Source organism: Musa acuminata, unplaced genomic scaffold, assembly GCF_036884655.1.
Source record: "Musa acuminata AAA Group cultivar baxijiao unplaced genomic scaffold, Cavendish_Baxijiao_AAA HiC_scaffold_1134, whole genome shotgun sequence".
Classification (NCBI taxonomy): domain Eukaryota; kingdom Viridiplantae; phylum Streptophyta; class Magnoliopsida; order Zingiberales; family Musaceae; genus Musa; species Musa acuminata.
Window position 1 is genome coordinate 113,597 of NW_027021346.1, and position 11,707 is coordinate 125,303.

Below are 11,707 nucleotides of genomic sequence, written 5' to 3' on the forward strand. Positions count from 1 at the left end.
GGTGCCACCGCCCGACCTCTCGGGTTCTGGGCGGTGCCACCGCTCAGTCCAGTAGTGCCACCACTCAGTTCTTGGGTTCTAGGCAGTGCCACTGCCTAATCTGGTGGTGCCACCGCCTACACTATTTCAGCTCACTAGTTGAGCTCCAAACCAGTTCGAACTCGGGCCTAATTAGCCCCTACTTGGGTTACAGGATTAACACTTAATCCTAACCCTAATTAACGTACTAACTACGAATTTAAAGACATTTCCTAAGCTATTACAAAGTTCGTAAGTCAAGACTTCTTCCGGCGAGCTTCCGGTGAACTTCCGGCGGTCTTCTGATAAACTCTCAGAAACCATTCTACGGACTCCCGGCAAGCTCCTAGACTTCACGATTTGATCTTGGCGAGTTCCGACGAGCTTCTTCGGTAAGCTACGATCATTCTCGGTGAGCTCCGTGAACTTCCAACGAACCTTCCGGCGAGCTTCCGAAAAACCCTTCGGCCCGCTTCCTACTTATTCTCGGCTAGTTCCGGCAGCATTCCCGATGAACCTTTGGACTTCAGTCGAACTCTCAAACTCGCAACAAATCCTTCACGCTTAACTCTGACACTTTGTTTCGCTTTATGTCTTCATCGTTATCATAGTTAATCCTGCACACACAAGCCAAAACTCTACTCCGATCTATGCAATTATTACAACGCGAATTGACATTCTGTTGCCCGGCACGTCATTGGTTGGCGCTTCGTCTGATTCTTCAACGCATCGTCCTCTCTTGCGGCCTATTGCCCAATCGGCGGTTGACCTCCGCAACCCCGATATCCTTGGCGCAATTTCGCTCTTAGCCCGATGCCCGATGTCCGAAGCCTTCTGCCATCCAATATCTTAACATGATCTCCTCCGGCGCAACGTCAATTCCTCCTGCGTTAACTGTCTAATCCTGATCGAGTAGACCTGCGTCACTCCAAACGTAGATTAAATCATAAACATATATCAAGTGGTTTCATCATCAAAATATGAGATTCAACACAAACAACCCGACTCGTTGACAACGCCTCATGTTGCGACAGGGTCCGAGCCGGACATGGATCTCACCCTCCCTAGCGCCCCTTTCAAGTGGACTTGGGCCCGGTCCGTCGCTGAGGACGCTTCTCCAGACTATAATTCAGATGACGCAGGCGCTTGATTCTCAAGCTGGGCTGATCCCGGTTCGCTCATCGTTACTAAGGGAATCCTCATAAGTTTCTTCTCCTCCGCTTATTTATATGCTTAAACTTAAGCAGGTAGCCCCACCTGACCTAGGGTCGCGGTCCATGGCATCGACTCGCACCACGACTTGGGTCCTCGAGGCCTCGCTTAGGTCCCGAAGGCATGACGTACTGCTTGCACAAGGCATCCACCACGCGTCGTGTTTGACAACCACTGACGGCCCGCTCTTTGGCCAACCGCACCTTCCAGCACAGGGGACCATCCTTCATGTTCGCCCCCACCCCGAGGGGGCAACGACGAAACGTCGAAAGCGTGACACCCAGGCAGGCGTGCCCTTAGCCGGATGGCCTCGGGCGCAACTTGCGTTCAAAGACTCGATGGTTCACGAGATTATGCAATTCACACTAGGTATCGCATTTCGCTACGTTCTTCATCGATGCGAGAGCCGAGATATCCGTTGCCGAGAGTCGTCCAATGGGGTCACCATCGGAATTGTAGTCTCCTGCATGTAGCGAGGCCCTCCGACTCTGATGTTCGTGTTCCTTGGCGCTATCCGCGCCGCGGTTGGTAGTTCATCCCCTCGGTCATCCCACCTAAGGGCAGACCGATATTCGGGGTGTTGTCGGGATGAGCCCGACGAGCAATCGTTGACGCATTCACGGTCATCCTCATTAGTGGGTCTCGACAATGATCCTTCCGCAGGTTCACCTACGGAGACCTTGTTACGACTTCTCCTTCCTCTAAATGATAAGGTTCAGTGGACTTCTCGCAACGTCGCGGGCGACGAACCGCCCCCGTTGCCTCGATCCGAACACTTCATCGGACCATTCAATCGGTAGGAGCGACGGCCGATGTGTACAAAGGGCAGGGACGTAGTTAACACGGTTACTAGGAATTCAAGACGAGACGAGAGATGAGGTAAAACCAAGACGGTTGAGTCCAATATTTTGGAGATTACAGATATTGTAGGTTATTATTAGTTTTGAATTGATCTATTATTATCCTCTATAATTCTTTTTCTACACCCTATGCTTTGTAAAGGCCCGCTGGGAAATTTGCCAACAAGATCAATCTACCAGAATAAGCTGATATGACCTGCTCTGGTTCCTCAGCCGTCAGAAAAACAAAGAACAAATAAAAACATTTCAAATATTTAAATAGCATCCTTTTCAGCATTCAAGCTGGTTCCATGCATATCGTCATTGTCAATTAGAGACTGTTATGGGAATAGAAACACAAATTTCAGTTTGTCATTGTAAATAGCAGATTGTTAAAGCAATAGCTTTATAACATTCTTTTTCACATTTCCTTTCAACAGCATCAGTAATAACTGTTGGAGTTAGATTGCCATTTTAGCTGAAGGATGATATCTTCAGTGACATCAAACCATGAAATCACCAAAAAGAAATGTGCACCTTTCAGCATTCACTAACAAAAAGAACAAGAGAACCCACTTCAATATCGGACTCACAAAATTTTCAACTAAAACGTCGAGTACACTATTAACCAAAATGCAACAGATCTGACTGTCGATCCTACTTTTTGATCTCTGAGACCTTCATATTGATTCCAGTAACTATTTGATATTTAGATGGTGGCATTTGTGTCATCTTCCCAAATATTTCCTCATAGCAAGTCCACATTTCAAACCTTGTTGAAGCCAAAACGAAGAACAGAAAGATATTATATCAAATGGAAATTTAGCACACAGAAAGAAAAGAAGGGCTAGGAATTGTATACCAATATGCCAAGAATTGGAATGGTGCAAATTTCCCATAGATCGCCTCTAAATTCTTCCTCGAAGAACGAACCGTGCAATTCTTTATTGAATGAAACTGTAAAGATGGTTCAAAATCAGTATTGTTCCATGGTTGTCCAATTGAAAATCAGAAGTCGAGAAAAATCGAACCTGTTTTAAATGCCTTATGGTTTCTGAATCAGATGGTATCTTGTGGTAAAATCCCATGCACATCAGGATATTTGCACGTGTAAAAGGACCAAATCCATGTATGCCAGAAAGCTCTTTGTCAAGTTCATCATAGCTGTAAAGCGTAGATCCATTACAAATTTCTTCAAGCTTGCTGAACTGTATCTTGTGTTCAACAATGTCTTGAGCAAGTGACACAATCCACTGTGATCGATACCCAAGTTTGCAGCGGCTAGCCAGATAATTGACATCAACATTTGCCAGTTCTTCAGGACTAGGAAAATTTCCTTGTGTATTTGGCAGGCATAAAATTCCTGATGATAACTGACAAACTGGGCTGGAAGCATCCAGTTTGTTAATAATTGGTGGTCCCTCAAAATCATAGATACTATCAGTTTCTCCAACAGTGGATGTTTCCATCCTTTGAGAATTGTTAGAGTGATTGGAATGGTTGAAAAATGACATTGCCTTTTGTGCCAAATTACTTCCATTCTCTTGAGATTTGTCATCTGATTTGGCAATGACATCCGTGGTATTCTGACGTTTTCTTTTGAAATCTCTTAATTGAGGTGTCTTTGGATACAAGTCTCTGGATATTGTGCAACACTTCAATTCTAGTTGAAGCTCACAGAGGGCTTTTGCCATTGACAGAGTTCTTGGCCACCTAATAAATAGGGAAGGCATGTATAATTATGTCCAAGCTTAAAGTTTTGAATGGAAATGAAAATATGGACCAGAAGAAAATTGGATCATTTTAGTGTATTCCTTTTCCTTGTCTATACAAATGTATTTCATGATCTTGATGATGGTACAGTTAAACATCTGAAGTCACATAAGAAAACATGAAGGATCACATAGGCAATATCTATACAAATTTTCAAAACTAAAAACAAGATGAATGATTATTTGCAAGGCAATAATATGTAGAAGGGTGGATGAAGATACATGAGAAATCATTACTTGTAAGGCAGTAATGTTCTTCAGATAAGTTAACCATCCCTTAGTGCTTCACAGAGAATTCACACTTACTTTCTCTTTGTCTACCATTGAATCATTCTTTTCTAAAAGAAATGCTTCCACTGAAATTCAAGAAGTAAAACCCATTTTCATGTGAAAATCTACTTATGTTAGAGGCAAGTCCAGTGGAATCCAACAAGTACTGTCATTTGGTATCTACAAATCACAGATGTAGTATCTATTATGATAAATCACTGTCTATTGTTAGTGGGCCATGCTGTAAAGATAAGGATCTTTCAGGAAAGAACAAAAAATGGATGCAGGACAGAAAATTTCCTTTTTTTTCTATTTCTTTATAATGCTGGATCTTATTGCAAATTAGTCTAGTGTCCAGTCAACTATTGACTAAATGGCAGTGGCCAGTGGAAATATGAGTTAGGGAGTAAAATGGCAGAATTTGAGAGAGAAGTCACTGCATAATATGAATGTTATAAATGATGACTGCATCAGAACTCAAGGGACATGAGAAAACTCGCACTAACAGGTAAGGAAGAATATTTTTAAAACTATTATATTTGCTGAAAATGCAATATGGTAATAAGGTTTTGATTTTTAACAATGTTAAGTCCTTTATCCCATGTCTTCTAGGTTTATAACTAACAATACACACTTCAACATTAATTACAAAGAATCTCCCACTCGAAAAATTCACTAATCAGAAGATATAGAACTTGATTTTCCCGTTTCATTTAAGTCACTTGGCCATATTTATATAGGTCAGTATTTGCATCATGGTTCAACAGTAATACCCTTAGTATATCAATCATGCAAATTTTGAATACATGTAGAATAACAAGGACAACTGTAATAGAGAGTGCAGATCAGTAAAGGAGATAAATCTAAGCAACTGTACCCTCAAAACTGATCTACTAAGTATTACTTATTCACAACTCTAAATAGTACAAGGCATACCTAATTATGTTGCAGTTGAAGACCTAATTGCCAATAGGAAAAGAAAATTCACTTCAATTTGTTTAATCAAATTTCTGAAAAAAGATTTTTCTTTTGCAAAGTAAGTGCCGAAGGTGGGATTTAATCCCAGGACCTTGGGGTCATCTGTCAAAGTATTTACAAGCTAAGTTAATACCTTCACAAGCTAAGCTATCTAGCATCTTCAAAAAGGCTTGTTTGATGAACCATAAACGTGAAGAATGTGGGATAGTTGGAAAAAAAATCTTTACAGAGTCAAAAACTTGAATGATATAATATTCTCCTAAATTATTAAAACTAGTCGCATATGCCAAAATACAAACAATTGTAATATTCCTCATCAAAGTAGCTCTAGTCATTTGCTAATATGTTTTATCAGCACAATGATGTCACGATGACTTCTTCTCTTCTTCCTGATCTCAGGATAAGCACCATTTTTATGTCTCATAAAGCATCGGCTGACTTTTCTACAGCCTATGCACGTGTACTCTAATTGTTTACTTGGCATTGTGTAGCGTTTTGCTTTACATGTAACAATTAAGCAGATCTAGCATCTGCAAATGTACACACAGTTCCTTTTGTTTCCCCATTGATTTTTTTTTTTGCTGCTGCTATTGCACATGAAATAGGGCTTTATCTAAAGGAATAGATAGGGATTTGATCGCTTCAAGGGGATCAACCTCCAGGTTGGCCAAAGGCTTTGAGTTATTTGATTGCTTAAGAAGAATAGCCAAAGAAATCATATATTTATAGGGTTATTTAATCCCTAGTCAACTAGGAATAGGAGTCCTAAAAAATAAAAATAGCAATTCTTAATTTGCTATATCAAAGGAATCCTAACAAACTCCTACCATAACTAGGAAAATCTAAATAGGAAAAATAAATATTAATATCAAATCCCTAAAATTAAGGAATCCTAACATTTCCCGTCTCTTCAAAACAGAGCAGCAATAAATTCTCGAAACTTCTCCTCCAATACTTTGTAAGACTCCCAAGTGGCATCTTCAATTCGTAAGTTGGCCCACTGAACAAGCACCTCAATGACAAGATATATATGACGCATCATGACATGTTGATCGAGTACGGCTTGAAATAGGATTTAAACCTCACCAGCAGAAGAAATATCCAGCAAATGGTGTTGCACCACATCAGCCTCACCTAACTTCCTTTTTAAGGCAAGAAACATGAAAAACTAGATGTATCTTAGAGCTTGTTGGCAAGTCCAAGTCATAAGCAACTGGGCTAATGCGTTCCAACACCTTATAAGGCCCAAAGAAACGAGGAGATAGCTTCATAGAAGTCTGAACCTTTATAAAGGTTTGCTTGTAAAGCTAAAGTCGAAAAAAAACCCAATCACTTATTGTAAATTCTCGCTCACTACGATACTCATCAGCTTGTTGCTTCATTCTAGCTTGTGAGACTGCGAGATTCTCTCTTAGAAGTTGAATAATCTTATCCCCAAGAGATTATCTCTTAGAAGTTGAATAATCTTATCCCTATCTTGGGGCACTGTGAGCTCGGGGCCTGCCATGTCCATACTATCATTGTTAATCCATATGAATGATGCAACTTCCTTGGGATCCAATCATCCTTTTCTGCTAACAACCACGAGATACATATGCTTTCATAGTTAGGAAGCACCAAACTATCCCAAATTGCAGCCTTAATCTGATTGCCGAAAAGCAAAGCAATATGGCTGCTAGTTATTTTTCGATCCCCAACTGATGAGTCCAAATTCCAATGTAATTCCAGCATTGTTGAAGCCAAACCACAATTGATCAGAAGGCGACGGCTTAATATGTAAGCACAATGTCCCACGAAGCGAAGCAACTCGTATTGCCAAAGAAAGTGGTACTTGTGAAACTTGATCAGCGAGAGAATGTAGGATAGCCTTCCATCTAGACACGTAACTTGAAGTCCAACTGGTGCTCTTTGAGTTTCTAAGGCCATCTGCTTTACCCACTTCATTTCTGTTATCCATTCCAACAGCCGAATTGCTTGAGGATTTCAACTGATTTCCATAATGCTCAATGCCCTTAAGAAAATCAGAATTCACCTCACCAGTTGATTCCAAACTTGTTTTTATTATGTCTTTTTGCAATTCAGGTTCACGGACTTCTAGTCTTGTCTCTATGTCCAATATTATACCACCAAAGTATTCAATATCAACTTCCATAGACCACATTTCATTCAAGTCCATAGAGAAAACTGTTATTCTATGAACATAAGGTGGAAGGTTACCAAGATCTAAGCCAGTACATGTGATTTCACCAATATAACTTGGTGTCGTCATATTTGACAATGTCCTTTAGATGCGTGCTTTTATGAGATTATTGATCTCACTACCTTTTTTCACATCAAAAAATAGCCTTGAAAACAAGAAATTCCAACAAAGTGTACCCTCATCATTGATAAACTTTTCGTCAGCAGTTGAATCAAGAATGGCAGGAACATACTTTTGTTACCAAAATGAGTAGAAGTTGGTGGTACAGGTTGTGTCATATCTTGCATGGAATTACTTGAGGATTTGTCTTCGGATGAGCTTTTTATGAATCCATCACTTGAAGATACAGAATTTGATGAACGCAACTTCTCAACAATCTTCCTTTCACCATAGCCTAATGATGAATTTACAAAATTAGACAAGCCTCATTTTCAACAGAATTTATGAATCCACTCTTTGTAGCCTTCTTTGTAGGTTTTTTAAAAAAAAGGTGAATTCTTGAAGCTCCATCAATGCTACTTGTTTTGTCTGTAGTCTTGGTAAAAACTATTGATGGCTTCAGAAAAGAAGGATATTCAATATTTAAGAATGATAGATAGCCTTGGAAGTCTTCGTAAAACTGGGAGAACAAATTCCATTTTCCCTTATCAGGGCAGGAAGCAAGAAGGAGTGCTTTGCACCAGGATTCCTTCTCCCAAGAAGTGTCAAAGTATAAGAAACATGTTTTACTCCCCTTATAAATCTTTGATTCATTGCTTTCCAATTTAATGGGATACCCTTTATCCCACTTGTTAGTGTAAACAACTTTATGTCATGGCCTCGGGGCCAACACGGCTTGGTCCGGGTCCGAATGGGCGGGGATCTTGTACGGCGCTCCTCGAGCCCGCCGGGGAGGTCGGGTGCGGTGTCCGATCAGGACGGTGTAGCCGTCACTTCTGGGCACGAACTCCTCGCCTGCGCGTCCGCTGGGGACCTTGGTCCTCTGCACCTGCACGAAGGTCGGGTCGAGGCGCTCACTTCTGGGCAGGAACTCCTCGCCTGCGCGTCCGCTGGGGACCTTGGTCCTCTGCACCTGCACGAAGGTCGGTTCGAGGCGCTCGGCCCGACCCCTCTGACGATCAAGTTAGCAGATGCGGAGTGGAGTTTTTCGTCTATCTTGGTCTCTTTTTTTCTTTTTCCCCCCCTCCTTTCTAATGAACGATAGGGTATTTATAGGGAAGCATACTGCTTCCTGAGCTGCCCGCTTGCAGGGGGCAGGCTGGTAGCGTCTGACTTTGTGTTGGCGTTGCGTGAAGAACCAAATTGCCACAGGGCATGGGCGTGCCTCGGTCGTCGTTCTCCTCTGCCTCGGCCAAGCGTGTTGGGTCAGACAACGATGAAGTCATTGTCTAAGAGCAGGTGACGTCAGCGCACATCGCGTCGACATTATTGCCTTCTTTGGGCAGAGTGTCGTCCAGGCGTGGCTGACGTCGTGGCGCGTCATGTCGCCATTATTACCCTCATCACCACTTTCATGAAGATAAATTTGATAAAGAAACAACTACCACCATACAACCAACAAGTTGTATAGTTATATTTGAATCATCAGGGTCAGACAAGATTAACGAGTGATCTTTAATTTTAGCATATTTTCGGACAGGAATAACCTTTATCTCGAATTTATCACAACATTCAATGCGATAGGCCAATTACACAGCAATCTTGTTATCCATAAAATTGTTGGTGCTACCAATATCAATCAAAACAGTAACAGACTGACGTTTCAAAAGCCCTTCAACTTTCATAGTTCAAGGATCAAAATAGCTAGCTAATGTATGACCAATATGTGTGATAGGTTCAATAATCTCATCGTTATCAGTACCTTTATGATCATAGTCTATAGCTTCAATCTTTGGTTCCTCCTCAATTGGTTCAATCATCAAAAGTTTTCCTTGCTTGCATCGATGCTCCTTACTCCACTTTTCATCACATTGTCAACACACACTCTTTGCTGATCATTTTTTGAGTTCCTCTTCGATCAATCTTCTAGTATTAGGATTCTGATTAGGAATGGTTGGAGTAGTTGACTTACTAGTCACCTGTTTATTATCACTTATAGTTCGACGATTTTCCAGGTTAATTTTTTTTTTCATGCAGTCGTGCAAACGAAATTGCAACTATCATAGTGCAAGGTTGACGAGCCTTAACTTCACAATGAATGTCTAAATTAAGACCTTCAATAAATGTTCACACCAATTGTCATTTAGACCAATTTTTAGTCCGATTTGATAGTCGTTCAAATCGACTTTATACTCTTACACAGTAGAAGTCTAGTGAATTTTAACAAATTGCACATCAATATTCTCATATTTAGATGGTCAAAATGAACAAGAAGCCCTTTCTTAAACTGCTCCGATGAGGAAACTCTATGACATGTTTCATACCAATCATACCATTAAATAGCATCCCTATCTAGTTGGATTAAAGCTATTTCTACTTTAGAATCTTCTGAAGTTTTATGAAAGCAACAAAATTTCTCTACTCTAAAAATCCAACTGGTCGAATCTCCATCTTCCCATCTAGAAAATTCTACTTTCATGCGAGGATAGCTATTATCATGCTCTTGGTAATCTCTTCCTGTGAATTCAGGGCGATCATGTTGTTTACTTGTAGAAGTCGAACTTCCATCTTATTGAATTTTGCTAAAACTTTCAAGCAAACTCTTTTTGAAATCATTAAGAGTTTCTTACAACCTACTCTCAATTTTTGTTTCTAAGGTTTCAAACTTAGCTTTCATAGAATTGTCAGTAGTCATTGCGTATGATTGTAGATATGTAATTCATAAGTTTTGTTTTTTATTTCAGGTCAAGAGTATGAGCACTGCTTACTTGGCATTAAAGGTGAAGTCGCTGTTAGCGGTATGAGTGTCGGGGCCTGTGGCAGCATTAGAGAGGAGATTAAGGGAATGCCAAGGACACACCGTCGAGGAAATGCTGAGGACACACTATCGAGGAACGCCGCTCTAATACCATATGATAAAACCCTAGGGCTTTATCTAAGATAATAGATAGGGATTTGATCGCTTCAAGGGGATCAACCTCCTTTTGATCGCTTCGAGAGGATCAACGAACAACCAAAGGCATTACATATTTATAGGGTTATTTAATCCCTAATCAACTAGGACTAGGAGTCCTAAAAAATAAAAATAGCAATTCTTAATTTGCTATATTAAAAGAATCCTAACAAAGTCTTACCATAACTAGGAAAAACTAAATAGGAAAAATAAAGATTAATATCAGATCTCTAAAATTAAGGACTCCTAAAATTAAGGAATCCTAACGAAAAGCTACTTTTCTCTTGCTTAATAACAGAGTGACTCTACATAAACTTCATAAGTAGTCATAACTGGATCTCCTAGATAACAAAAGAATGAAAACCTAAAACAAGCACAAAACTGAGCTCTAACTAGAGAGTAAACGGAGGACAACTTACCGGCAGTTACAGAGCAGAATGCACTTGACCATGTCCTCAAAGAGGGTCGGGGAACGGAATATGCGCCCAAAACCCCTCTCCTTTGCAGCCGCGTGAATCGTATGGAACTCCTTGATCATCCTGTCATTCTCGTTTGACATCCTTAGCATCCTCCGAACTTGTGACTGCAACCGGAAACAACTTACGTTACCAGCTTATCGTCATAGATCACCTAAAGAAAACACAAGACTATGGAGAAAAAAGTACGAGGATGGCGTCTTGATCTTGCGACGAGAGGAAGGTAGTGCAATATACGGAAACCAGGAGGTGGTCGGGATGAGGAGAGGGTTGGGAGACGCGGACACAGAGAGACGCGGAAGAAGAGGAGAGGTGTAGGGGGCGGCGGAGGGATGCTGTGTCCGGGTCCCAGCCATTGGGGGCCATCATGAACAGGCCGTGGTTGCATACCGCGTTGGCCAGGTCGAAGGTGGGGTCTTTTACCGGCAGCTGCAGCACCACCACGCCTTCTTCGCCGTCTCCCATTCCCACTTCCTCAGGCAATGACGGTACTGTTCGAGACGTCGTCATCTTATGCTTTAAGAACGGAAGAGTCCACTGACAAAAGGCAATGGCGAGAACCGAAGAGACGACTGATACATGGCGGTGACGTCATTTTCTTTTACTATAAGAAACTAACAGATCGCTGACAAATGGCAGCGGGAGTACGAATTAGGCATAGTATCAGCTGGAGAAAAGTTGCTGTTTTATGGTAATGTTATGTGACCGAATTTTCGAAAAACAAAAACTTTGAGTTATTCGTCCATAAAATGCGTTAGACAGCGTGAAAAGATTATTTTTATATGTCATAAAATGTTCAGTTGTCATGATATGATTGATGCATTAAAGATATATCAATTTTGATTATTTTTAGATTAGATATGTGAAGTTTAAAGAGATTAATGTGATTT

At 40.9% G+C, this 11,707-nt stretch overlaps 1 protein-coding gene, 1 non-coding gene and 1 pseudogene across 2 annotated transcripts; all 3 read right to left on the minus strand.

Annotated features, from left to right (window-relative positions):
* Positions 1-1,504: 1,504 nt before the first annotated feature.
* LOC135668542 (5.8S ribosomal RNA) lies at positions 1,505-1,660 on the minus strand. The gene has a single exon (XR_010511011.1). It is a non-coding gene; the product is annotated as a 5.8S ribosomal RNA (ribosomal RNA).
* Positions 1,661-2,607: 947 nt separating this feature from the next.
* LOC103974377 (uncharacterized) lies at positions 2,608-11,320 on the minus strand. Its single transcript, XM_065178533.1, has 5 exons — positions 11,007-11,320; positions 10,761-10,924; positions 3,101-3,782; positions 2,932-3,026; positions 2,608-2,841 (listed from the first exon to the last, which is right to left on the minus strand). The coding sequence occupies exons 1-5, from the start codon at positions 11,280-11,282 to the stop codon at positions 2,727-2,729; spliced, it is 1,332 nt and encodes a 443-aa protein (XP_065034605.1). The 5' UTR covers positions 11,283-11,320; the 3' UTR covers positions 2,608-2,726.
* On the minus strand, positions 6,501-9,073 carry LOC135668541 (uncharacterized; annotated as a pseudogene).
* Positions 11,321-11,707: the final 387 nt, after the last annotated feature.